At 34.9% G+C, this 26,841-nt stretch overlaps 4 protein-coding genes and 1 pseudogene across 6 annotated transcripts; 2 read left to right on the top strand and 3 right to left on the bottom strand.

Annotated features, from left to right (window-relative positions):
• Positions 1-247: 247 nt before the first annotated feature.
• Positions 248-1,999, bottom strand: LOC105957695 (GATA transcription factor 7). Of its 2 annotated transcripts, XM_088822368.1 has the most exons (3): positions 1,714-1,999; positions 1,236-1,595; positions 248-1,142 (listed from the first exon to the last, which is right to left on the bottom strand). In XM_088822368.1, the coding sequence occupies exons 2-3, from the start codon at positions 1,554-1,556 to the stop codon at positions 459-461; spliced, it is 1,005 nt and encodes a 334-aa protein (XP_088678494.1). In that variant the 5' UTR covers positions 1,557-1,595; positions 1,714-1,999; the 3' UTR covers positions 248-458. The 2 variants fall into 2 exon arrangements, with proteins under 2 accessions (XP_088678494.1, XP_012837106.2); XM_012981652.2 differs by lacking the exon at positions 1,714-1,999 and having other exon boundaries at positions 1,236-1,674.
• Positions 2,000-5,473: 3,474 nt separating this feature from the next.
• On the bottom strand, positions 5,474-5,914 carry LOC148772063 (subtilisin-like protease SBT3.7 pseudogene; annotated as a pseudogene).
• A 1,508-nt stretch (positions 5,915-7,422) lies between these two features.
• LOC105957694 (SH3 domain-containing protein) lies at positions 7,423-12,340 on the top strand. The gene is made up of 10 exons (XM_012981651.2): positions 7,423-7,751; positions 8,422-8,538; positions 8,753-8,822; positions 8,936-9,087; positions 10,363-10,464; positions 10,614-10,814; positions 10,906-10,968; positions 11,078-11,227; positions 11,311-11,385; positions 11,936-12,340. Exons 1-10 carry the CDS (start codon positions 7,692-7,694, stop codon positions 12,050-12,052), a joined length of 1,107 nt encoding a protein of 368 aa, XP_012837105.2. The 5' UTR covers positions 7,423-7,691; the 3' UTR covers positions 12,053-12,340.
• A 391-nt stretch (positions 12,341-12,731) lies between these two features.
• On the bottom strand, positions 12,732-18,713 carry LOC105957692 (squalene synthase). Its single transcript, XM_012981650.2, has 15 exons — positions 18,517-18,713; positions 18,036-18,237; positions 17,270-17,312; positions 17,073-17,162; positions 16,673-16,748; positions 16,172-16,241; positions 15,781-15,924; positions 15,564-15,668; positions 15,253-15,399; positions 14,923-14,998; positions 14,348-14,436; positions 13,505-13,596; positions 13,384-13,429; positions 13,236-13,305; positions 12,732-13,037 (listed from the first exon to the last, which is right to left on the bottom strand). Coding segments are annotated over exons 2-15 (1,245 nt in total). The 5' UTR covers positions 18,231-18,237; positions 18,517-18,713; the 3' UTR covers positions 12,732-13,035.
• Positions 18,714-20,865: 2,152 nt separating this feature from the next.
• LOC105957690 (protein DETOXIFICATION 46, chloroplastic) lies at positions 20,866-26,536 on the top strand. 2 transcript variants are annotated; one of them, XM_088822484.1, is made up of 15 exons: positions 20,866-21,452; positions 21,736-21,830; positions 21,954-22,062; positions 22,167-22,222; positions 22,666-22,721; positions 23,188-23,326; positions 23,447-23,584; positions 23,671-23,739; positions 23,830-23,940; positions 24,163-24,291; positions 24,565-24,642; positions 24,905-24,976; positions 25,085-25,147; positions 25,301-25,438; positions 26,339-26,536. In XM_088822484.1, exons 1-14 carry the CDS (start codon positions 21,026-21,028, stop codon positions 25,397-25,399), a joined length of 1,641 nt encoding a protein of 546 aa, XP_088678610.1. In that variant the 5' UTR covers positions 20,866-21,025; the 3' UTR covers positions 25,400-25,438; positions 26,339-26,536. The 2 variants fall into 2 exon arrangements, with proteins under 2 accessions (XP_088678610.1, XP_012837099.2); XM_012981645.2 differs by lacking the exon at positions 26,339-26,536 and having other exon boundaries at positions 25,301-25,710.
• Positions 26,537-26,841: the final 305 nt, after the last annotated feature.

Raw genomic sequence — 26,841 nt, forward strand, 5'->3', positions numbered from 1 at the left:
TGGTTATGGCTTTTGAGTGACAACTCAATCACAAACCGTTCAACTGCTTTGATTTCTTCAAACTCACTACTAACTTTGACTTTCAAACAAAATGCACGCCAAAATTTATGGCTCTATTATAACATTTTTGCCCCCACCTAATTGTCAATTATTGATGAAACAATTCTTTTATCAGATTTTACCAGAATTTATTAAATGTTTTTTTTTATATATAATTGTTGTCAATTTAATATTGATGAAACAATTCTTTTATCCTTTTAATAAAACATAGTAGTTTATGTTTCTGACTGCAAAATAGATTGAATTACAATAAAAAAAGATTAAGTTCATAACCTCCTCCCTATTTATATCTATGGCTACCAGCCTCTGACCCTACAATCTCGACAACCAAAATTGAACAATTCAGCAGCCACCGGTTTTCGTAAACCCGGTTTAAAGTTAGAGCTAATCTAAAAGGCTCATAAGCTCCGTACCATCAGAGGCGAACCCGGTTCAGGAAACTCGACCGTCTCCTTTTTCCGGCGCATCTCCAAAACTTTCCTATGGCTATTTGAATGCACTTCATGCGAAAACGTAGGGCTAAACGCCGGTCTATACTCTGGGAAAAGCCGACCGGATTTGAACCGGACACCACACGCGTTACACAGAGTTTTCGGGCCTAATGGACCGGTTCGCCACTGTGGGGTCTTCTGAACCTGACAGTGGGTACACCTACGGCCCGATATTGAACCGGTTTCGGTTTCCGCCGGTTTTCTCTTCAGCTTCTTCGCCGGTTTTTCGCCGGTCGAAAACCACTCCGTCTCACGAACAGGGGTTGTGAACAGAAAAGGAGACAGGATGGAAGAGCCGTAGGAAGACGACGTCGTTGAGGAGGAGTCGCCGGAGCTTAACGGCGGCGAAGACAAAGACCACGACCGTCCGTTTGACCTAGACCTTTTGCTTCTGGCTTTAACCGGAATCGGCGTGAGAATAAACGGAGCATGGATTTTCCGTAACGGTCTGTTGACTGTTACGACTCGGTTAGCAAAATTCGGTTCAGCTCTCTCCGTGAAACTTCCGGCGGGGCAGAGTAAAGAGAGCCCCGACGAAGTAGTGTCGTCGACGAATTGTGATAGCCACTCTAGATTCTCCAATTCATCAGACTGCAATCAAAATACATAAATCGCCATTAGAAAAAACCGATGAAATTAATTTTTTTTATTTTTTTTTATTTTGCTCTGAAAATGAATAATTACCGGAACGGGGAGTTCGCCGGCGGAGAGGCTATCAAAATCATCGGCGCCGGAAAAAGTGGAGGTTGAGGAATGATGCGAGCCTTCCTTATGCGTGACGTCATCATCTTCCTGAGAGAAACACAGTACCTCCTGAAACTCCTTCTCGGGAAAGTCGAGGTTGAGAAGTTCATCAACGTCGGGGAAATCGTCGGCGGCGCCGCCGCCGCTGTTAATTCCGGTCAAACACCAAACGTCGTCGTTGTAAAAAACCTGCGAATTCGCTTTCATGGCCATTTGCGAGAGGAAACTTGATTTCAGCGCTCTTGCTTCAATGCACTCCATATTTCAAAACCCCCAAAACTCCAACAACTCACTGAAAACCTAATTCAAATTTTAAAAAATTAATCCAAATACAATTATTCATCCTCATTAAACAACAACAACAACAAAAACAAAATCATAAACATAAACAATTATTTATGCATGCGTATATAAATACCTGAATAATTTAATTGAAAAAAAAAAAGGAAAAAACAGGGGATGGAGAGAGAGAGAATAAAAGGTAAAGAAGAAAATATGTGGGTGAATGGAAAGACTGAAACGAAGATTGTTCGTGGGCGAAATTGGTGGGTATGTTAGTGGGTTTTTTTTTCTTTTTTCTTTTTCTTTTTTAACTTTATTTATTTATTTATTTGTGTTGGGAGAGAGAGAGTGGTGTGATGTGTTATAATGGTGGTGTGAGTTGTAACGCACTGCATAATTAACTCTTGAGCGAGATTTTTGATGAGTGAACGGATGGTTGACTATTCGTTTCTTACGACCGGATCCACAGTTTCCACAACGTTTCTTCATTGACCAGCTTTTTTTTTTTGTTTTTAATAAAAATAAAAATGTTATTGGTTAATGTTAGTCAAAATTGAGAACGAGAAAAATGGAAATTGTAATAAATTCTCGAATGACAGCTTGTCTTTACTTAACCGCGTTGGCTATTGGATGGAGAAAATTAGATAGGTGGTTAATTGTTAATTATATTACTGATTTATCTGATCCATTCGGTGTATTATTATCGTTGATATGCACATAATTGAATCAATTTTACTTAAATATTTTATTTGACGAGAAAAAAAAATAATATTTTTTAAATGAATTTATCTCTGCAAACATAAATGAGGACTGAGGAGTAACACTTGTCATAAAAAATAACTATTTATTTGATTTAATAATGCCTTTGAGAAAGTCTCTTACTATAAATGGCGCTAAGAATATAATTTGATAATTTAAACCGTAGAAGAAAACGGATCGGCCACTAAAACCGCCAAAACTTTAGTGTGGTTCTTTTTTCCGTTTTGATATTTTATTTACTTTAATAATTTTAATTCAAAATTCAAAATTAAAAGATTGGATAATACTAACAAAATATAGAAAGCTTTGCCGCGTCCATCGCGCCGCCCCTTTTGGTTGTTCCTAAAAATTCTTCCCGCTTTTAGATTTTAGTGCGGCGTCCAAGTGGCGTAGGCCGGTTCCACTTTGGGCTCGCATTGTAGGTGGGGTAAGAAAAATCTTCGGCCCACTAGGCCCAAAGTACATGTATAATTTTACTTTTTTTATAATTGATATTGGAAATATATATATATGGTAAAGTCGGGTGTTTTTCACCGGGTGTAGGGTCGAACAAATCTATTTATTATAGGTGAATTAAGAAAAATAGAATTTACAAATTACCCAAAAAACCAAATTTTAGGAATTATTTTTTCATTTCTAATTAGTAAAGTCGTTTCCATTCTTTTTTTTTTACAAAATTAAAATTGGAAAAATACAGTTTTCATCCCTAAAGTTTGCACTAATTCCATATTCGGTCCCTCATCTTCACAAAAAATATATTTGATCCATCATGTTTCAAAAATTCAATATTTTTAGTCTTTTGTGTCATATTTTCATTAAAACTAATAGAATCAAACGTGTAGCTAACTTACTAATGGTAAATTGACCGAAATGACAAAAAATGTTAGATATTGAGACATGAAGGACCAAATGTGTTTTTTTTAACATGATACGGATCAAATGTGATATCGGTGCAAATTTAATGGATGAAACCTGTAATTATCCCAATTGAAATTAGTTTCATTTTTTAATTTTGAAAAGAAATTGAAATAATATTCCCAATTTAGTTCGTCGGATTTCAACCCATGTCTGCATTACAATGCACGAATAATATTTGTGCATATCCACAATGCAGTGTCGTTTTTGCTTGACACGTGGAATCGGCGTATGGGGGGGCTGTCTTTTCAAGCAGTGTTGAGGCGCGTGATCGGCTGCCGGCATTGGCTACATTTTCAGTGGCGTAAAAAACTTATTGGATCAAGTGGCATACACGTTGGTTAAAAGAAAACACATCACACTATATACTATATAGCATAATAATTAATATTGGAGTATATTACAACAAATCAAACACGCACTATGGGTGGGCTGAGTTTGCTTCCCCTGCCTACCCAATTGATTTTCTGAAATGATTTGTGCAGGCCAAAATTAAACATTCAGGCACATTTTTTACCATTTTTCAAAAAACAAAAAGTAAAAAAACTCAAAAACTCTCTCAACCTTTCGATTTTCTTTCGCAAAGCCAGTGCAAATCGTCAACAGATCGGAGATAATTTTTAGGTTTTTACGATCCTCTTGTTATGTAGATTACGAATCCGGAAAAAAAAACGAAAAAAATCACACGTTGGCCTGCTCGTGTGAATTTACACGAGCGCATCCACTGTGCTCGTGTAAATCCACACGAGTAGGCCTTTTTATTATTAATTTTTTTTTTTTAATTGCTCGTGTAAAAACACACGAGTGGTTGCAAAGTGCTCGTGTGAAATCACACGAGCACTTTGCAAGCACTCGTGTGTTTTTACACGAGCAGATTAAATTTTTTTTTTTTTTAATATAATTTTTTTTATAGAATTATAAGATGCTCGTGCAAAAACATGCGAGCATTTCAACAGTGCTCGTGTGAAATCAGATGAGCACTGTTGAAATGCTCGTGTGTTTTTGCACGAGCACAAAAAAATATATATTTTTTTTTTTTTTTTTTAATTGGGTAGGAATAGTACAAAAGGTAAATAGTTATGGTAAAAAGGTAAAAAATCATGGTAAAAAAGTGCCTGAATGTTTAATTTGGCCTGCGTATATCACTACCCATTGATTTTTCTTCAAACATCACGCCAGCTGGCCACCACTAGAATCAAGAAATTACAACGTTGTAACAAGCAGATGTGCGGATAATTGGAAGAATTTATGTTTTCATCCCTCAAGTTTGCATTAATTCCACATTTGGTCCTCATGTTTGTAGAAAATACATTTAGTTCCCCTTATATTTCAATAATTCAACACTTTTGGTTATTTCCGTCTATTTACCGTTAGTCCGTCTGTTTAAACAGAGTTGAACACATGCTTGATTCCGTTATTAGTAACAAAAAATTGATGAAAATGCGTGTTGAATTTTTGAAACATAAGAGACTAAATATACTTTTTACGAACATGGAGAACCGAATGTGAAATTAGTGTAAACTTGAGGGATGAAATTAGTATTTTCCCCGCAGAAAATTCTACACGAAGGAGTTTTGTTTTACTCCCTCTTTTATTTTCAATGAATTTTAGGTTCATTTTATACACAGGAGTCTCAGCTAATCGTGCTCGAAGTTTAATTTTCCATAAGAATTGTTTACCGCTTACGTCCACAACTTATTTATTTAAATTATTAGTTCAATTAAACGTACATATATTCTAACTGAAATGATATTCGCATAGTGAAAGTTGATAGATCATAGAGTAGTTTCAATATTTAATATTTTTCTTATGTCTTAAAACATTAGTTTCTCTTAAACTCTCAACCAAAAAAAATGGAATAATCAAATATTTTTTTCAAGAAAACGAAAAACTATCTGAAAATCAAGATAATCGTCGTCTATTTAATTTATTGCGGCTTCCTAGTTGATAAAATTCGGAAAAAATGTAACACAATCTACAAAATTGAAAAGAAGAAAATTTGTTAAATTGTAGGAATTTGGGAATTTTGTTGAAAATTACTCTGCAATTTGTTAGGAGCAGTACTTAATCAACTATTATAATGTCTATACAATTTAGACCAAAACACACGTGAAGAACATTCAACCGTAATATTCTCTAACAACTGATCGAACAATCTACGGAATCTTCACAACATCCTCCGAAACGAGTAACTCCCTTGCACTTTAATCTCGACCGAAACTTCACACCTTAGACTTAATTTTCTTCACACCGGAATTATAAACAAGAATCGAAGGTTCCACAATCGCATCTGTGCCAGAAGGTGCTTCGATTCTAGCCGTATGTATCAACAAAGCGGGGCCCACATTAGACACAGTTCTCGAAACCGTTACACAATTCTCCAGCTCAGGAATGGTGACCGAGGGCCGACTATAGTTTGCTAAGAAATTCTTCGTTTTTTGGCACAATGCAGGTGATGCATTTGTTCTTGTTAGTGATGCGATGGCAGTTTCGTTATATCCCATCTTACAAAAGAATCTTGCTTGCTCTTTCGTGTTGATATTGATTACTAGGCCTGGGTCGGTGGCTCTATTGGGGTCCACGTGGGCCCCGCCGTAGTCGAAGGGGTCCACTTGCTTGCGTGGAGCTGCTTCTGCAACTGCCATCTGTCCATATTCATCCATCTTAGAGGCTGGTTTTTATATGAGAACTGAGTTACTAAATTGAAGTATTAGGCCTCGTTTGGTTACTAAAAATGGATTAACAACGCACGATATTGGGATTTAATCAAGATAATCTAGATGTTTACAATTTAAATAAGGATCAATTGTATAGTTGGATATTCCCTTAATACGATTACCCAATAGTCATCTAAGATAAGGTTTGATAAGAGCAAAACTTATCGGTCGACTCGAAAATTTATTGGACTGATCAAGTACTAGATGGTGGCAGAGTAAACTAATCGTGGCATATCCGTCCAACCAAACGAGTCCTTAGTGAACGATACTTTGCGAAAATTACTCCAATACCCTCAACTTCTTTCACTGATCTTGAAGCTGCAATCGCAAACCTTTGTGTTCGTGTTTCGAAACAAAGAAGAACCTTTCCTTTTGCTAGGGTGGCGTTTAGGGATCCGTAACTGCAGCTTCTGTTCGATAAAATTTGACCGTACACATTAATTAATGATTCAATTCTTCATTAAAATAAACAGATTGTATATCTTATCTTGCATCATTTTCATATGCGCCGTCAACTGCAATGTCTGCTCCATACACGATCGGATTGAACTCGTTTTATTCCTTATTGAGAAATTAGACTCGTTTATTTCCAATAGTAATCACAAATGTTTCTGATTGAATCATTTATTTCTAAATAGTAAATATCTGTTATCCAACAACATTTTAATAAACAAATATATAACACAGGAAATATATATTGAATCGCGAGGGGGGGGGGGGGTGGCGGCCCCCAACGACATGGAAATCACATCCACTCCATCAACTATAGCATCGTCAAATGCAGCGAGAATATCAGCTGAGCTGCATCCGCCGCTCGGCCAGCAAACCTTTGTAGACGGCTAAGTATGCCGAGGGGGCGCCCCCCCTCTGGCTAACCCTTGCCCTAATCCTAGGACGTTTGCGTTTGGGGACTGAAGCTCCTGCTGATGTGGACGATGTGAAACGTTTTCAGCTCGTTGGCTCGACCTTGCCAAATTAGCGCCCATCAAAACGTATATCGCCATTTTGAAAATACAAGTTGAAAATGTCGATTGTGCTTGAATTGGTCTCATTTGGATTCAGTCTTTAATAATTCTCAATTCATAAAAATAAATTTATTCAGTCCTGGACTAGTTCATTCCAATAGAACTCAAATGCTTTTTAATTCAACTGTTTTTATTTTATTTTATAATTATTAATGGAATATTCTTTTTTTTTTTTTTCAATCTGATAACGAAATAGGAATGTTGATTTTTCTTTATTCAAAAAAATATTATCAAATTAGAAGAACTTCTCTGTAGTATTTGATCAATAAAATCATTGAATTGTGATTTTTTCCAATTAAAAAGTGTGACAACTTGATATGAGATTTAATTCAACGACTAGTTTTTGTGGCCGGTTGTTGTCAATATAAAACCATATATTTTTATAGTGCTGGGATGATTTTATTCAATATAATTTAAATTATAGTAATATTTTATTATTTTCAGACATTTACCAGTCGTAACAAGTGCCTTCATTTTTTTCCCCTCATAGAAGAGAACCAACCAAATATTCAAAATCACCAATCCAAAAATCAAATTAAATTAATGTAAAAAAAAATTAAAAAAAACAAAATCAAATTAAATTCACTACTCCTATTCGGTTCTTCGCTCCAACACACAATCAATCACCTATATTGCGTGTTGTTCTCCGAGTTGAATTATATTTCTGCAAACGCGTAAGCTGTTTGATCGATTCGTGAATGGAAGCCATCAGAAAACAAGCGTCTAGACTCAGAGAGCAAGTCGCCAGGCAACAGCAGGTACTCTCTCACTCTAGGCGTACGTAGATTTGTATTTTTTTAATGTGATTGCGTTTCTGAATGAGGAAATTCGCGGAATCAGTCAAATCAGTGGAACATTTGGCGATTGTTTTTGGATCTGTGTGAATTATTGATCAATTAATTGCGGAATATCTCGTCGCGTGGAAGTTGAAATTATTTTTTTGTTCCGCCATTTGGATTTGAAATTCAGCGATGTTGCATTTTGTGCACAATCGCCTTCGTTTTTAGGTTTTGTAACGGCAGCTTTTGCTTTGTTTGTCTCGATGATATTAGGTTTTTGTGCGATTAGTGATGCGATTTTAGTGGGTAATTTGTTTAGCTAACCAGTGCGAATTCCAGATTCTAACATGCTTTTTGGTTTGTTTGTCTGGGGGAGCTTCTAGGTCAGGAAATATGAATGTCTGAGTTGATAATTGAACATGGAATTGAATCAATTCGGCTGCTAATCTACGTGCAAACATGTGTTTCTGCTGTTTGATTCCTTTGTGTATTACTGAGAATTCAGGACCTCTTACATACATTCGAGTTGAATTTATTACTCATGTGTTATGTCTTTTGGTCTTTAGCTGCACCTTTTCAGTTATATGTTTCCTGATGTGATTATCTTTTTATCTGTTAAATTAGTGCTTTGTTATTGTTTTCATTTCAGGCTGTTCTAAAGCAGTTTGGTGGATATGGAGGTTCAGATAGTGTTGTACCTGATGATGCTGAACTTCTGCAGCACCAGAAACTTGAACATCTATACATATCAACTCGTGGTGCCAAGGTTACTTTGCCTAATTAAATCTCATTTTCACTACCGTGTGTGTGTGTGTGTGTGTGTGTTTGGGGGTGAGTGGTTCAGGTTTATATGACACACTCACTCACCTCATTGGTCTGTGATTTCTGAATTCTGTTAGTTTATGTAGTTAGTGTGTCGTGAAATTATGTGTTACTTATGCATTCTGATTCGAGTTTTTATTTTCTTTCCTAATATCCAGCATTTCCAAAGGGACATAGTTCGTGGTGTTGAAGGTTATATAGTTACAGGGTCCAAACAAGTTGAGATTGGTTAGCCACTGAACATTTTTAGTCTATCTTTATACTTAATGAATCCGTCAAGTGCAAGGATATTGATTCCTTTGTAAATTCTTTTTTTTTTTTCTTTTTTTGTTTCCATTCAGGAACTAAATTGTCAGAAGATAGCAGAAAGTATGGTACTGAAAGTACATGTACCAGTGGCAGCACACTATCAAAAGCTGCATCAAATTTTGCACGAGCTCGTGCTCAAATGGAGAAAGAACGTGGAAACCTCTTGAAAGCCTTTGGCACACAGGTTTCACTCTGCTTCCTCAACTCCTACAGAATATTTGATTGATTGTTTAGGTGTCATTACCTAATAGTTCTATTAGTGGGGAAGAAGAACATTTATATTTGATGAATCATCAGAGTTGGTTAAAGAAATTGGGGTTTTTAGTTTTCTACTCTATATCGGGCCTATGTGCATCTCAACTTCAGTTTCGTACTTATTGGTGATATGCTGTGGCAACTGTGCATTTGGCTATCAATCCGATTGCACATTTGATAATGTTTTATGATCCAGCTAGATTGATGATGTGGCATGACAAAATTGTTCTACTAGGAAATAATATGAATATTGGTCAGAGCACCTGAAACTACGGAACAAAATGTATAATTACTTTTTAATATTTTCTTCAACAATTGACGTGTTAAAAATATCGCGGAGAAACTTGAAAATCCTTGATTCACATTTTATGACCTGTCTAGCTGAAATAACCTGGCTTGGACTGAGATCTTCATTCTACTGATTCCATTGTTTGGAGATTTATCATCATCCAGTTTGAGCAAAAATGACTTGCGTATGGCCCTTGAGAAACTTTTGATATTAATTAGAGAATGGATTTTAGCAGGAAAGTAAAAAAAAATATTGATTGTCATTGATTCTGTCTTAAAAACAGTTTTTGCATCAGATTGAATAACTCTGCGGAAAGCAAGTGCTTTTAGCTCAATTGATTTATATAATTATATTACTAGCTGTTATCTATGTTAGTCATAACTCTTTCTCATTAGGCTTTTTGGCCCTTTAAATATCTTACCCTAGTTTATCAGCTTCACCTAGATTACATTGCCTATGATGTTTGACTAACTGAGAAGATAAACAGATAATTAATAATGATTGCCATTGCATACAACCTGTTTCAATCAGTCATAAATTGGACTTCAGCTAGAAATCATATAACTAGTGAGGGTATAAAACCCATGGTTTGCTAGACATTGCATGTTGCCAGACTTTAAGTCTTAATTTTAGGATGAATGTTAACTAGAGAATTTCATAGCTGAGATTAACGGATTTAGAAGAATACTTTCCTCGATTGGATGATAATTTTTATCTTTGCTTCACGAGAATCCGTTTCTTAAAATTAGCTGTAGATGATGAGAGATGTGATTAAGTTCTCATTGTTTGTACTAAATAATGGACACTATGGAGAGCTATTTCAAGAAATTAAAATATTGCTATTGTCACTATTTATGTATCAATGATATTTTAGATTGCTCTTTTGGTTAAAAGGTCCGACTTCTCATATACTAGGTCGCAGAACCATTGAGAGCTATGGTAATGGGAGCTCCATTAGAAGATGCTCGTCATCTCGCTCAAAGATATGATAGGATGCGACAAGAGGCTGAAGCTCAGGTATTTGGGTAAACTTGCAATTTATTTCTGCGGTGATTAACTTGATATCATATGTTTTAAAATATCCTCGTGGATTAATATTGAAATGTAGCTTTTTGGACTAATGCCCCATAACTAGCTGTTTTTACCGAACTGTTGAACCTAGACAGGCTGTTGAAGTTGCCAAAAGACAAGCTAAAGTAAGAGAAGGAACTGGCCATCCAGACATGGCTTTTAAACTCGAAGCAGCCGAAGCTAAATTGCAAGATCTGAAGTCAAATGTGGCCACTCTGGGGAAAGAAGCTGCTTCTGCTATGGCTGCTGTTGAAGGTCAACAACAGAGGTTGACACTGCAACGACTAATTGCCATGGTAATCTTTTCTCCATTTTTAAGTAATGAAATAAAGGGTCCCTCAAGAATTCTTGGAAAGTGTGCCTAACTTATCCCTTCTGTGACCAAAGGTTGAAGCTGAGCGTGCTTACCATCAACGAGTTCTTCAAATACTTGAGCAGCTAGAAAGCGAAGTATGTATTATGTTTTCATCAGTCGTATACGAGCAAAAGTCTTTTTTTTTCTTTTGTTATAATTTCTATTTTCTTATGCTAAATGTATGATGGTATATATTATGTTCAGATGACCAACGAGCGCCAACGAATTGAAGCAGCTCCTGCTCCAATGATGGAGAGTGCGTCTGCACCTCCATCATATGAAGAAGTAAATGGTGTGTCTACATCACCAGTGCAGAATGGATCGACAGATAGCATGGGATACTTTCTTGGGGAGGTAAGTAGTTTTTTCTGAGGTGACATGGGTTACTCATATGATAGCTACTTAATTCTGTCTTCTGTTGATTGTTTTCGTAACAGGTTATTTTCTCATATCAAGCTGAATCCGAGTTGGAGCTTAATTTGTCAGTTGGAGACTATGTCGTCGTTCGAAAGGTTTGTTAGTCTTGATTGAATATTAATTTCTGGCAATTAACCTTGAAGTACTTTTCCATGTTTTGTCTCGTCTTTTGCTGGTATATAATTATTTGCTAGATGTGTGTGTCTGTGTGTGTATTGTACGAATGTGTACATGTTCATGCGCAACTTTAACTTTGTCTAACCTCCTCCGATCAAGTTGAGTATTTATTCGAAATCTCTACCTATACCCAGGAGTTTCAAGTTTTGTTAATAAGTTGCCAATGTTTTTTCCCCAATTCAGGTTGCAAATCTACTTGCATGCATTTATAGTTTTATACCAACACACAGCAATTAAAAGAAATAATTACGGTCCCTTTTTTTTTTTTTTTTTGAAACTGAATACACTAGTTTGAGACGAACTACATTTATAGTTAGTAATTAACTAAATGTGAATAAATGCCATTTTTGCTTTATCCTTCCATGGTTAGTATCAAAGTATTTATAGCGGGTTCGTTTCTGTATATCATGAAACTTGGTAATGGATGTTTGACTGAAAAAACGAGTAATCTCTGTGCTTACTTTGAAGGTTTCAAACAATGGGTGGGCAGAAGGTGAATGCAGAGGGAGAGCTGGTTGGTTTCCATTTGGATACGTTGAGAGGCGCGAGCGTGTTCTTGCAAGTAAGGTAGCTGAAGTTTACTGAAACTTTTAAGTTTCTGTGTGCGCATTTGTTTTTTGTATTTTTGTATTTTGGCCCCCACAGTAAGGAGTACGTTCTAGCTCCATCTGTTATATATTTCCCATTGCATATTTTGCAGATTTATGTATTGCCTTGCCTGCTTTTTTCTTGTGTTGCATTTTGATAACAGCATATTTTTTTGTCCTTGCATATCTGGAAAAAACTTTATCCATTTCGATATGTTTATTTTGCATTGTATCGAAAGAAATCTAAACGTGTAACTAATTTTCCCGAAAAATGTTACTTTTTTCATTTGTTTTTCTTGTAACACAGTTTGTCTTCAGTTTACTTGTGCTGTGAATTATCAGATTCACACATCACCGGTAGATGGATTTGGTAGGTAGATATGCCAAAAATAAAATATGATTAAGTTGACTTGTCCATTTCATATTTCACATTAATGAATAATAGTAAATTAGTTTATGCAAATTGATAAAAATTTAACTATTCTAATTAAATGCATAATAGTAACTTTTTGTTACAAATTTAAAACTTATATCTGCCGAAACTGAATACATATTGTGTGTGTATATATATATATATATATATATATATATATATATATATGGTTTTTGCATTTGCTGCATGTTAACTAGTAAATGTTTACTATGCAATAAAAAACAAGTAATCAAAGGAACACTAATTTTAAGAAGCAGCCGAAAGGAACAATGATAATTAATAACAAAACCTACATATAGTATTTCTTTTTCACTCTTTTAATTAATTTTATTCATCCAACGAAAAAACAACCATTATAAGAAAAAATATAGATGTACATTTATTTAATTTAACAAATGAACACGTGGCTTATCTGGCATACAATGCTGGATGGATACCAATAAACAACAGAATATGCTGCGTGGCTTATCTGGCATACAATGCTGGATGGATAGCAATAAACAACAGAATATTGCTTTTCGCACGACAGTATGCCATCCAAAGACCACTCCTGCAACGACGGAGAGACCAGTATGAGGAGGAATTTTGAAAGGAATATTAATATTTATAGCTGGAAAGGGTATTCGATAATCGATTAAATATTGAACCTTAAAAGCTAGTTCGAATGAGTTGTTGGACACTACATACATATATAATATATATCTATATATTATATATGACAAGTATTAGATAACAATCTAATGCTTACAGATATTAGATGGCCGGCTTGCTGACAAGTATGCTAGAAGAATGGCTAGTATGATGAAGAAGATAACAATCTGCATACAAATATCATAATTATAAAAATCATTGATTCAATTAAAACAAGACGAGGAAAGAAGGTTTACAAAACTAACCATAGTTGCATTTATTTGTGGCTTGCTCTGAATGATATAAGATTTCCTGGCAGAAAAAGAAAAATGTCAAAAATAGATAAAAGAGATGCTTCTAGATGATAACCTCAGAAAGGTACACTACCTTTGGTTTAAGGTTCCAGAGTCCCTGCAGATTTTCAGGACTGCTTCTAAGCTGTCCTTCGTCTTTCTAGCATTAGGGTCACTGTCGTCAATCTACAAATTTCCAGAGACAACACAATTTTAGCAAATAACAAGCCTTTTTGAATTAGTAAATGCAAATTCACGACTCAACACTACTTATACAGTAATAAGCATCTTGTGCATGAAACGGCAAACTACTATTTACTAACATATTGCACACTATAAGTTGTACATGGGATGAAATTACTTCGATATTAGGTGTATCTGACTCGACCAAAATATTGAAAAAAAGAAGCTGAAAATAACTATTGAAGAATTTGAGATTCACTGCAACATTGTGTTATCTTAAGAAAGCTCAATATAATTGTTATTGAGAATTTGAAATTTCTAGCTCCAAAATACTTCAAACCAAATGCAAGTGAGAGGAATTCATTCAGTATTTCAGCTAAATGTGTCCGAATAAGCTTTTCATGAAAGTCATGTTTAGGTTTTTGGAAAAAAATATGGTTGCAATTTGAAAATGTTTTTCACATTTTCTGAAAATAACCGTAAATTCTCTTTGAAAATGTGAATTTATTTCGCGAAAATAACATCATAGATAGAATTGCACTTCTCAATTTCACATACCTACGATCAAGAGGGAAACATGAACCAAGATTTTGTAAGATTATGCATGTAATGTGGCATTGTACTTGAAAAAACTATATCTCGCAGAATTCTATAGGAAAAATGGTCGTAAGATTGGAGCCCTGTAAAGAATTCCCAAGTCTGAGCATATTTTGTCAGCTAAATTAGCTTCTTAGATTCTAACAAGGCATCGTACCTTATATTTTAACATACGAGAAAAGTCGTAGAAAGCTCCATATACATCAGACATTGTTTTAGTTCTGTCGATAATTTTGGCAGTAAGACCTAGGAAAGAAAAACAAAATAAAAATAGTTAGCATCGACTTTTTGATTCTTAATAACAAAAGAACATGAAAAAACAAAGAACGGGAAACATGTAATCAAGCACAGAAGTGTACAACTTGCGTATAGCATAAAGGGTGTGGTGGAAGTAGGATGACCGACTGTCAATTATATTATGGAAAAGTTGCCTAAATTTGTATGTAACATGTATGACCGACTCCCACTTTGATTTAAATTACCATTAACAGTTAGTAAAATTATTTGAAGGGTAATTAAATATTTCTTCTGTATATGAGCTCTTCTTATGACCAATGCCGTAGGGAAGAAGTTCAAAGCAACTTAAAGGGGACAGGTAACCACCAGCAATATTGAGATACAGTTTGATGAGCTACTTGTTCCCATATGCACATTAAACAATTAAGAAAAAAAAGGAGGTAAAGGATGATCGCAGAACATACTCTATCAATGAAAATGAACAATTCATCTTACCTCGTCTCATTTTCACAACACCTCTGAAGACTTCAATGTTGTTGTAGCACAAAGCTAACGTCCCAATTGCCATTATCTGGTAATGTTAGACAAAGTAAACTCAGATTTACCTTCTGCTATTATTGAACACACATTTGAGCAATGTTATAACTAATCCTGCACGTAATTTAGTGAATCCTGACAAATCAACTGTTGAAAGGACATATGTAATTTGGCAATAGATATAGTGGGCTTTTAAACATTCTTGTGTTCTACGAAAGCAATTTAAAAGTTTTCTAAACAATCATATGGAAAAGGCTATTAGTGAGCACACTGCATAAAATTATATACCTGAGGAATTGCACAAAAGCGAAAGATAGCTGGATCTCGCAAATCTGACATGTATTTCAGGCAGTCTTCTATGTGGATTAAAGCATTTGTAACCATGTCATTCAAGCACTGCACTGCTTTAACTGAGTTTTCCTCATGCTTCAAGTCCTGAGGACATATTACATAAACTTTCAATAAAACACTTCCAGCTCCATTTAATTCACATTGGATATATATATATATATATATATCTATATATATATATATATATATATATATATATATGTCAGGCAAACTTGCTATCGGAAAGATATGTTAAATTCATGATGTACCTCAAGTTTGTTAACATATTTACTCCAGATTTGACGAGGCCAGAACATGCGTGACTTTGGTATCTCATTGATGTCCTCCAGATAATCTCTGATAATATTTGTTTTCTGGAATATTGCAAATATCCAAGACAGTTAATATAGTTCCAAATCTTCAGAGATCTATCCATCTATCTCCAAGATAAGTACTGTATTTCTCGTTACATAATTGAACCAATACCTGAAGAAACAAACCCATGGAGTTGGAGATTGCATCTGAAGCCAGATGTTCTTTTCCAGAAGCATGAAATAGCTTCGACAACCCTAATCCAACAAGTCCAGCCACATAGTGACAATATTCATCATAATCATCAACTGTTTCAACCTGGCAAGAGAGAAGAATCTTAGCACATTATATCTATCATGTTCTTATTTAATGGCAACAGAAAGAGCAATTAGCTGCTTAATAGGCGAAATATTTTCATGTACAAAAAGCTACAAATACATTATTAGATTAATCGGTAGGTCTCATGAAAAACCAAATACAAGTATCAGGAAATAACATGCGCTCACAGTTCTGTCAGAGGTTCAGAGCACTAAAATGCAACTGGGGTGATATCTATATAGTATACCTCTTTGCAAATAAATTTTGCCATTCCTGCACCCATCCTCATGGTAATATCCTCAATGGCCTCCTGATAACTGCAAAAAGGAAATGAGAATTATCTTGCATGAACACAAACTTCATATTGTATACATTGAAATTAGTGATGAAGCAAAGTAACTTCAAGATAGAATAATCAATCTGCCAAAATCAACGAGCATTGACAACTTTTGATTTAGATAAACTTAAATCCTTCTTGACTATCACATTTCATGTTCTTTAGATAGACTTTCAAACCGTAACTTATATCCTTTTGCTTCAAGATGCTATTCACAATCCAGTTGATATAATACCCTTTCTGACACCTCCAGTAAAAGTATCATTTTGTAAAACATTTACAATAAGGCTTCAATAAGTATGTCCTAGCTCAACTCATCCATAAGACCCTAATAATTAAACCCCCGAGTAAATAATAGCAAAATCTGCATATATACCAGATATTATGAATTTAGTTTGATAGTAATTATACCCGCGTCCGAGCTCCAGAAAAGCAGTGGAAACGTGATGGAACTCGTCCATTAGAACTTTGTATTCCTTTGTACCACCTGTTAAGCAATAAAATTAGTCAGATTTAGTCATATCTAGACTATCCTTGTGTGAAATAACAAAAGAATTTATTATGATGTCTCTCCATTCAAAATGATAATGGTGGCTGGTGGCTTAAGGGTGGATATAGGGTGTTGGGAGTAGATTTATCAATTAGCACCTGTCTAGATTGCTTAGTTGTGAATGCTAACCAATTCAACTTTTGAACTTATATTCTCTCGTTTCCCTTTTTTTTAATACTAACTGTAGCTGTATTCCTCAAGATGTATGCAAAGAAGGAGGTATCCGAGAGGGTTAACCAACAGGCAGAATTGAAAACTTACAGGCAAAATGCCATTCACGATCATATATGTGTTGATGGAAAGCCATCAGAATAGGTAGTTTGATTTCTGTTTTTATGCTTGTGTCATCCTCTGTTAAAATAGGATAAAAAGAATAAGATGGTTAACAACAAGAAGAAGATGGTTAACAACAGAGACAGTAAGTATCAAAATTAATAATGAGCAGGAGATAATCTTACCAACAGTGTCAAGAGCTCGAAGAACCAAATAGAAAATGCATACCTGTGATATTCGAGACAGGTACGCGCAAAGGTCATTTTCAACTTGTAAAATTTATATGAGAACAGAACTCAAATATGTAAATTTCTTGATCATACATTACAAAAATAAGTAGTACTACATATGGGGTTTGCTAACCAAATATTGAAGTATACAATATTATAACCGGCTTAGTCGAAAGTCAATAATCCATATATTGATACCTCAAGTTTCATTATCAGTTTTACATATTATTATTCCTATTGTTTGTTCCTCTTATCGCGTTATTGATTAGAATAGTCTTTTAAGTCGAAGGTACAGCTGCCAGCTGGAAAATGAACAAGGGAAGAGCAAGCAAAATCACAACAAATCGTCACAGTTTGCTTTTACACGAGAAATATCACACGATCATCGTCATACCATTTGGTATAAGGCATGCAAAGTTTAGCACAGATCCGTAGAATTGGTCTCATAAAATTGGCTTCTGATGAAAATAACATCAAAAAACTGAGAGCAGGTATTTCCCGTTTCATTTTTAAGAATTTAGACTTCAGTTAATTGCCCCAAAAATTATGTAGATGTCATCGCATACCACCAGGTTCAACTATTGCATGCACTTACAGATAATTTGTCATTTCAGATACAAAACCTACGACTATCGCTGAAAGCAAAAACTAATCGCAGATATACCTTAAAGAAAAAATGGAAAGGATCAATTAAAAACTCGAAACACGAAAAATAACTCACAGCATCACGTAGATCCGTATCGAGCTGCTGAATAACGAAAGCGAAACTTCTAGAAACTTTCTGAAGCATAGAGTAACAAAATCCCCAGTGTGGCTCCGACGGGATCTGCTTCTCCGCGTTTCTCGATGCCAATTTCAGTTTTAACAGCGGGTACAAATCCTCTGGATTCCTCAAAATCGCACGCAAACTCCCCATTCTTCACCTGCTCAGCACCAAACAACAAACAAGATTACAAATCGAGTAATAGATCGACACGAATTATCAGTTCCGGACGAAGGATTTGGTGTAGATATTCAAATTTGAACACAATGAAACTTATTCAACGAAAATACGACGATTCCTCGACGGAAAATCGAAGGATTTGAAATTCAGGAACAAACGTAAGCTTCTGTTGTTTCCAAACATGGATCAAAAACGAAAAACTATTATCGAGTTCATGATAGATGCTTCGATTCAATTAAGCTGCATTCTCGGTACTCACTCTGGCTCTGAATATGCTTTGATTTGTCCGTCTAAAATTTGATGTATATTGTAATGTGTGGGGGCGTTTTTATATGTGGGAACGATGAAGCTTTTGCGTTTTAAAAAAGCAGAAGAAAATAAAATAGAAAACTGATTTTTTTTTTTTTACTTTTTTTTATTTAATGAGACCGTTGTTTGAGTGCGTTTGTATGTGTGGAAAATATGAAGATGGCGGGCGACCCTTTTCTTCGTGTGTGTGCGGGGGTGGGTTTGGGGTTGTGGGGGGGGGGGGTGGGTGGGTGGGGGGGTGATTCTGAATACCTGGTTTGGCAATTGCCAGTTGGCTAAGGTGTGTTTGGCAGTATTCACAATATATGGCTGGTATGCAGCTTTTTTTACTTTATTTTATTTTATTTTTCTTTTTTAATCAACCATGCAAAATTAATCTCAGAAGGGGTGCTACTAATTTAACTAAATAATATCATTTAATTGCGGGCTTTAAGTGTAATGACAAGACTAAATACAAATTCCATCAACCAAATATACTTATAAGCCCTACTATTTAGTCAATAGAGCTTAAATCTACGTGGAACCAAGATTATATATAGATATTTATAATGTTTTACAATTGGTCTCATTAAATGGAATTGATATTAAATGGGTCCAAACGGATCCAACTTGGTAGGCCCAAATCTACGTGGAACCACTTTTTTCTTGTGGCCTCCTTTGATTGATAAGATAATGATGAATTTTACTTTGGTCCCAAAATAAATTTTAAGTAATTTGAAATCTAAAAAAAGACGAAAATAAATAAGTTACATAAAAAACGCGAGGGAAACAGTCATCATATATTATTATTATTATTATTATTATTATTATTATTATTATTATTATTATTATTATTATTATTATTATTATTATTATTATTATTATTATTATTATTATTATTATTATTATTATTATTATTATTATTATTATTATTATTATTATTTTGCAGAAGATTACTTAAAACTTAAAAGGATAAATTGCGATTAAAGTGATTAAGAACCATTTTTTCTACTAAATACCAAAGGTTAAATAAAATGTCTTAGGCTCTTAGCTCATCCATGACATCAATAAAACTGATTATAAGTCTCATTTTCCCACAGAAATATAAGACTTTTGTAATCACTTGAAAAAACAAAACAATTGACAATCGAAAACCACATCTTTTTTCCACCAAATGAGTATTTTAAAATGTTCCGATAATTCTTCTACAATTTTCTTGTTTGTATTTTTCCATCTTTTATTGGCTGTAATAATTTCCTTTTAACTGTAGATATGCCCAACTTGGGTCGACTTTTGAAACTTTCAAGTCAAAATTCGAGCAATAATATGTTTTTATATATAGTTTAAGTGTGTAACAAACAACCAAATTGTCAAACGTTGATGGCCAGGGAGAATTAAGAGGCAATTAAACTAGGTTAAATCACTAATAATTGTATAATATAATTTAAATGATGTATACTAATTTAAAAAAAAAAAAAGAGGGTTAGAAACAGTAAGGCGTTTGATGTGTGCCATTTTTTCAGCTCGTGCCAGGGGCCTACCTATGCTATGTCAAGGGGGGCAGCCGCCCCCAAAAAAAATGATGTTTTCTAATGACTATTCATAATAATTTTCATAAATATGTGTTGCCCCCCCCCCCCCCCCCCACCCAAAAAAAAGAAAAAAGTCGTCTTCACATTGTTAATTAAAAAAATATAAATATTCATTTTTTACCAACTTTTGAGAAATCTATCTAAGAAAATCGGTGACGGTGCCCTTGAAACCGCCGGTTCTCGGTTCCAAATCTGGGAACCGTAACCTGACCGATTTTGGTCAAATCAGTTTTAGTTATGGGTTTATAATCGTTGATCACGGTTCGGTTCTGGTTCAGTCCGGGTTAGAATCGTAACCGCGGTCATGTCTACAACATACCCATGATTTACGTAATCTTGATTATTATTTGGGCAAATTACGGCCAGTCCCTGAAGTACGATTAAATTACGAAAAAATCCATATTGTTTGGGTAATTACAAACACACCTAAATAATTTACATAAAATTAATGTAATTCGATTATTTATCGAACCAAATTGTACATTCAGTTCGGCAAACGGTACCAAAATTTCGGTTCGGTTTTACCGATTTAACATCCCTAATTTATCTCTGGAGAGGTATTTTCGTAATGTGTGAGTGTAATTACCCAAACATGATGGGGTTTTCGTAATTGGACCATAACTCAGGAGTTTCCCTTATTATTCGGGATAATTTATAGCCCATAATGGTCAGGCCCAAGTCAGCCCATTTAAAGCCCATAACTTCAGGATTTAATATTAAAAAAGTTGGGCTGGACCAATCACGAAAACCGCGAAATTTTCAGTCCTCTCTCATTCGTTCGTACTACTGCAATAAGTAACCTGCTCTCGGCTTCTACATTATATAGTTTGGCGCTTCTCTCTCTTCTTTCTCTCTCTAGAAGAAGCAGGAGCGCCAAATTCATCCGCCATGAATCTCCAATCTACAACTCACAACTTCCACTTCAGCTTTCGCTGCCCTTATGTCCAAACCCCTAACCGAAAATTCAATCCAAAATTAACTTCACCCAATACTGATCTCCGAATCACGAGTTGTAGAATCAAAAACCGCATTATCACCAATTGCAGTGGAACAGACGGCGTTACTCAATTTCCGTCAAATGAGGAAGAAAAGGAAGTAGAAGTATCAGTGTTGGAGAAGATGCAACCGTTTGAAGAAGTTTCTGAAAACAACGGTGGAGACGAGTTGACGGAAAACGGCAGTTTGTGGGATCAAGTGACTGAGATTGTGAAGTTTTCTGGTCCTGCGGTGGGGCTTTGGATCTGTGGGCCGTTAATGAGTTTAATTGATACTGCTGTTGTTGGTCAAGGCAGCTCCACTGAGCTTGCTGCTTTAGGTATACAAACCCTTTTTCCCCCTCCTTATGTATTATTAGTTATCCTCTGTTTCAAATTTTAGCTACCCTGCTACATTAAGCTGTGAAATGTTGATACAATACAGTTTTCAACTAGTTCAGTTAGTCATGATTTTTAACATTGGGGTGAAATCAACAATTTATTAATTAGTTAACATCAGTACTTCACTATAGGAGATTGGCCGTGGGAGTTGTATGTTTGTTTTATAACCGGATTTGGTTTCCGCTATGAAATTTCAGGGAGGAATTTCTTGTGTTTTGGCAGGTCCAGGAACGGTGTTCTGTGATTATACGAGTTATCTGTTTATGTTCCTTTCAATTGCCACATCGAATTTGGTTGCTACGTCTCTTGCTAGGCAGGTTTGTATATTAAATTTGAAATATGGAGGGCGATTTGAAGACATTATATTCGAACTAGTTCAATAGTTCTTTAAACTGTAATTTTGTTTGAAGTTAGTTAATGTCTCTCATGCAAGGGCACAGGATAAAAGTGAGGTGCAACATCAGATATCTATCTTGCTCTTTGTTGGATTGGCTTGTGGTTTCTTTATGCTTTTCTTTACAAAGTGCTACGGCCGTTGGGCATTGACTGGTAAACGAGGGCCTAACTTCTGTATTTTTTTAGTATCTTTTATTATGATTTTTTTTGTATATTATTCTGTTCTGATCGATGAATATCTTTACATTAATCCCCAGCTTTTACGGGAGCAAAGAATACAGAAATCATAACTGCAGCGAATACATATGTTCAGGTCTGTATAATCACGACCTTGTTATTGTGTTCAGTATATTTTCTCGAGTACTTTGCTATAGCATGAAGTATCAAAGAAGTTGTGTCGTTCAACAGGTCTGAATTATTCCTCATCTCTCGGCAATATTTGTACTAGTTTACCCACATCCGGACTGAGATCTAGGTTTTCTCCTCAAAAACCGTGTTACGGTATTCCTTTAGAATGAGATATGCAATCAGTAATCTAATAGTTAAATTATCCACCCAAACATGAAAAGGAAAATCTAACAAAATGTTCCCCAAACAAGGAGTCATTTTCTGCTATTCTAGATACTCCATTGTCCAGCTTATTTAATCTTAAGAAGTCAATTAAATTTGTTGGTAATATCTCCTACATATATGTTTTTCTTTAACTTGATTGAACTTTCTCGTTGTTGTTGGTTAGTAAATGTTGTATTTTTCCAGATTCGTGGGTTAGTATGGCCGGCATGGCTTGTTGGATGGGTTGCCCAAAGTGCAAGGTAGCATTAAGATCTTTGTTGATGAAAGATCTCTCTCTATACATACATATATGTATGTGTGTGTGTGTGTGTGTGTGTGTGTGTGTGTGTGTGTGTGTGTATCTATATATATATTGTGTGTGTGTGTGTATATATATATATATATTTATACATGTGGTTCTTGATAACCCTTTTATGGATTGTCCTAATGGTTGTGTCTTTTATTAGTACTAGATTTTTTCTGTTGTATGCTATGCTCAGTGAAACGGACTCTAAGATAACACTCTGCCTTAATTTACTGTCTTAAGATTCATTGACTATAAGTTTACAAAAAACTTATAGTTTGATCCATACTTTGAATCTGCATATTGAGATGCTTCCCCCGATCTATTTGTCCTGGCATGCAATTGTAGAAAACTATTTCTTTTAATTGCAAATTCATTTTCCCAAAATTGATAGTTGGTTGGATATATTCTTCGCAATTCAGCCTAGGGATGAAAGATTCATGGGGGCCAGTCAAGGCTTTGGCAGTTGCAAGTGCCATTAACGGCATTGGTGATATAGTATTATGCAGATTCCTAGGATTTGGTATTGCCGGAGCTGCATGGGCAACAATGGTATCACAGGTGTGTCGTACAAACGTTTTTCAATCTTAATTCAAGATCCAGAAATCACATCCATATTTGGTATCTGAAATATTATTTCATTTCAGTTTAATGGTAATGACTAATGCGTGGTTGTTGTAGGTCGTTGCAGCTTACATGATGATCGAGGCTTTGAACAAAAAAGGATATAACGGTTTCGCCATCTCTATTCCATCACGTAATGAATTCCTTCAGATATTCACGCTTGCAGCTCCAGCATTTGTGGCAATTTTGTCAAAGGTTTATGACGCCTTTCATGTTTCTGCATTTTACGACACCCGTTCACTTATGATCATTAGAATTTTCTGACATATTTTTTTATGCAGATTGTTTTTTATGCTCTGCTCGTCTACTTTGCTACAGCAATGGGTACAAAAGCTGTTGCCGCCCATCAGGTTTGGTTTACATAGATCTATAATATATTTAAATATATATTTTTTACTTGTCAATTTTTCAAAGACCCTTACTATATCCCTAATCATTAGGTGATGATACAATTATACTGCATCTGCGCTGTTTGGGGTGAACCTCTTTCTCAAACAGCCCAGTCATTTATGCCTGAGCTGATATATGGAGCTAATCGAAGTTTACCAAAGGTTTGTTGTTCTAAAGTCATATGCACATACTATAATCCCATCCGTGTGTGCCTCTACACTTATAATGGCATCCAATAACACCCATCATACTCTTAATAAAAGTCTAAAAGTTTATTTTTTTTAATATATAATATTACATGACATATTTATTTACGTCGCCTTTTTTTATCTGTGCCCCTCCGTTCACACGAACCGATCAATTAGAGATATGATGTATAACAGGTCAGAGAACTGCTGAAATCGCTGGTCATCATTGGCGCATTAAGTGGACTTATATTGGGATCTATCGGAACATTACTTCCCTGGCTATTCCCCAAAATCTTTTCTTCTGATCCTGAAGTCATACATGAGGTCAGTTTCTTTCTTTATCATTACTTTTTTTTTTCTTTCAAATTTGATAATTATTAACAGTTTCACCAACTATATTATATACCTTAAGACCTAACTTCTTGCTGCTAATTGGAAGTTGGATAACTCATAAACCATTTAGTATTTTTACCGAGCTGAATAAAAATTGCTCTGAATTGTAGTGAATAATTCATGCTGATGAGGAATGATGAAAATTCTTCTGAAAATTTAAGTTCGAAATTGTGACCGGTTTAATTTAATGTTATACTTGTGCAGATGCAGAAGGTGTTGATCCCTTTCTTCATTGCACTATGTGCTGCACCACCCATTAATTGCCTTGAAGGCACGTTAATGGTATGTCGTCTCTGTCTATATATTACTTCATTCCGGATTATCTTCCGAGTGTATTTTCCAAGTGAATGGAGGTTTCAGTTCAACGTCTATTGACTGTTAATTCTCAACCCCCTTATTGAAGATTCTTCTGAATTGAACTCAGTTTGGTTTTGAGGAAAAGTTGAACTCAAATGAATATAGAATAAGTGAAATGTAGAATCGGAAAATTTGCCTATTCATTTTCTCTTGCTTCCGACTTTAAGTTGGTTGTGAAACCATGCAGGCTGGTAGAGACTTGAAGTTCCTAAGCATATCAATGAGTGGGATCGCTTGTTTGTGCACACTTCTTCTCTTGGTACGCAATTATTTGTCCCAGTAAAATACATTATTCTGGCACTCCATTTGAATGTTTGATTATTTATTTCTACTTATTTAAGTGTCAATTTGTTTCTCATTGCTAAAGGGGTTGAGCAGAAGCGGATACGGTTTATCTGGATGTTGGTTTGGACTTGTTGCATTTCAGTTGGTATGTTCTCTTATCGACAGTACTAATATTCTTTGTAGCTTCTATTCTTTTGTAAAATCATTGAATTTTTATTTTTTATTTTTTATTTTTTATGTATTATGTATAACTAACTTCATTCAAAATGGGTTATAACTTAGTGGTTTATCTGGACAGTCACTGTTTACTGTTTTGCTGCGTCGGCTCACCTTACGAGATGGGATACTATATTCTCAAGACTCTACTCAAATTCAACTTGGGAAGAAAACTGTATAGTTACACACTGGAGTAGTCATCAAACTGTACACACAAAAGGTATGTATCTTTGCTTTTCCACTCTTTGATGATTATTGTATGTATCAGTTCGAAACTTTTACGTGTATTTTTGAAAGATCTTATGTACTCTAGTTCACATTCATTAGTAGTGGCGAAACCATAGCAGGACCCACAATGCCACCGTGCCGGGTGATATGATTCTATATTCTACATCATTTTTCAAAAACTTATTATTTACATAAAGATTTATAAATTTTTCCTACGATGGTAAATAGTTATCGTATTATCGGCCAATTAAAGAACTTTTTTTGTATATTTTAGTCGCGTGGAAATAAAATCCCGGCGGATCTTTGCCATTTCCTTCGTTTATGAAGCGAGCATCTTTCGAACACAGTTCTTCGATCATCACAAAGTTGTTAATGCATTACTTTCGCATCCACATAATTTATCTGAAGAACCATAATGTTCATATCTTCAGTAATAAGTAATAACAATGGCAATAAGTTTCATTTTTCTATTCCATCTAAAACATGAAATACATAATAATATATTGATATTGTAAAAGGCTTAATTTTTCAGAAAAGCAAATTGAATTTATTAGAATTATTTTTGGAATTAAAATGTAAAAAAATAAACGAAATCTCACATGTATTACAGTTTCTAAAAAAGATAAGAAGAAAATTCGACATATAAATGTCGAATTTTATACCTCAAAATCGACATCTAAATGTCGATTTTTACCTGTAAAATTCGACCTGTACATGTCGAATTCGTTTGCGCGGGATTTTTTTTGGAAAATCGATATTCTAGCTAAAAAAACCCATAAATGCATACATTTTTGGGTTCTTCCATCGTAGAATTTTCTATTTTGATGTCTTCTAACTCCATACTTGCCATCTTTGTAAGATTTGTTGAGTTTTGATGATTTTGAATTTCTAGGTTTTGTGGGTTAATGGAGGAGGAAGGAGAAAGGTCTTGTGAGTTTTGGAAGATGAAGAAGATGATAGTTGGTCTTGTGGTTTTGTGGTCTTGTGATAGGGTTTTTTGTGTTTTTGAATTTTTGGTCTTGCATATTTGGAATTTTTTATTTTTTTAATAAATAAGGGTATTATAGTATTTATACATTGAAAATTTTAATTTGGTCTTGCACAAGTGGAATTAGTCTTGCATATAGCCGCAGCCTTTATATTATTTTGGTAGGTGGGAATAAAAAAGACAAAATGAAAATAAGTTATAAGCTGCTCAAAGAAAGCGGTAGCTGGAACATGGAAGAGCAAACGACGCTCCGCCATAGGTTCCCAGGGAAGAAAACAAAATAACTTTATTCAGTCAAATCAAACAAACAGGCCTTTGTCGTGTCTACTACTTGAAAATTAAAGGGTAAATTACAACCACACCCCTGAGGTATGGTTAATTTACGAAAAAACCCCTCTTGTTTGGAT

This window comes from Erythranthe guttata, chromosome 2 (assembly GCF_056151865.1).
Source record: "Erythranthe guttata isolate IM_541 chromosome 2, IM_541, whole genome shotgun sequence".
Lineage (NCBI taxonomy): Eukaryota > Viridiplantae > Streptophyta > Magnoliopsida > Lamiales > Phrymaceae > Erythranthe > Erythranthe guttata.

What these genes read in the sequence shown, in the direction of transcription:
- LOC105957690 (XM_088822484.1), top strand. Translation starts at nt 21,026, where the DNA reads ATGAATCTCCAATCTACAACTCACAACTTCCACTTCAGCTTTCGCTGC. An exon ending in GGGCAACAATGGTATCACAG is followed by an intron (nt 23,327 to 23,446) that starts GTGTGTCGTACA and finishes TGGTTGTTGTAG; the next exon opens with GTCGTTGCAGCTTACATGAT. An exon ending in TGTGCACACTTCTTCTCTTG is followed by an intron (nt 24,977 to 25,084) that starts GTACGCAATTAT and finishes TCATTGCTAAAG; the next exon opens with GGGTTGAGCAGAAGCGGATA.
- LOC105957695 (XM_088822368.1), bottom strand. Translation starts at nt 1,556, where the DNA reads ATGGAGTGCATTGAAGCAAGAGCGCTGAAATCAAGTTTCCTCTCGCAA. An exon ending in CCGGCGAACTCCCCGTTCCG is followed by an intron (nt 1,143 to 1,235) that starts GTAATTATTCAT and finishes TTTTGATTGCAG; the next exon opens with TCTGATGAATTGGAGAATCT.
- LOC105957694 (XM_012981651.2), top strand. Translation starts at nt 7,692, where the DNA reads ATGGAAGCCATCAGAAAACAAGCGTCTAGACTCAGAGAGCAAGTCGCC. An exon ending in TGGGATACTTTCTTGGGGAG is followed by an intron (nt 11,228 to 11,310) that starts GTAAGTAGTTTT and finishes TTTTCGTAACAG; the next exon opens with GTTATTTTCTCATATCAAGC. An exon ending in ACTATGTCGTCGTTCGAAAG is followed by an intron (nt 11,386 to 11,935) that starts GTTTGTTAGTCT and finishes CTTACTTTGAAG; the next exon opens with GTTTCAAACAATGGGTGGGC.
- LOC105957692 (XM_012981650.2), bottom strand. Translation starts at nt 18,230, where the DNA reads ATGGGGAGTTTGCGTGCGATTTTGAGGAATCCAGAGGATTTGTACCCG. An exon ending in CAAAATTTATTTGCAAAGAG is followed by an intron (nt 15,925 to 16,171) that starts GTATACTATATA and finishes CTCTCTTGCCAG; the next exon opens with GTTGAAACAGTTGATGATTA. An exon ending in TGTTGTGAAAATGAGACGAG is followed by an intron (nt 14,437 to 14,922) that starts GTAAGATGAATT and finishes TTTCTTTCCTAG; the next exon opens with GTCTTACTGCCAAAATTATC.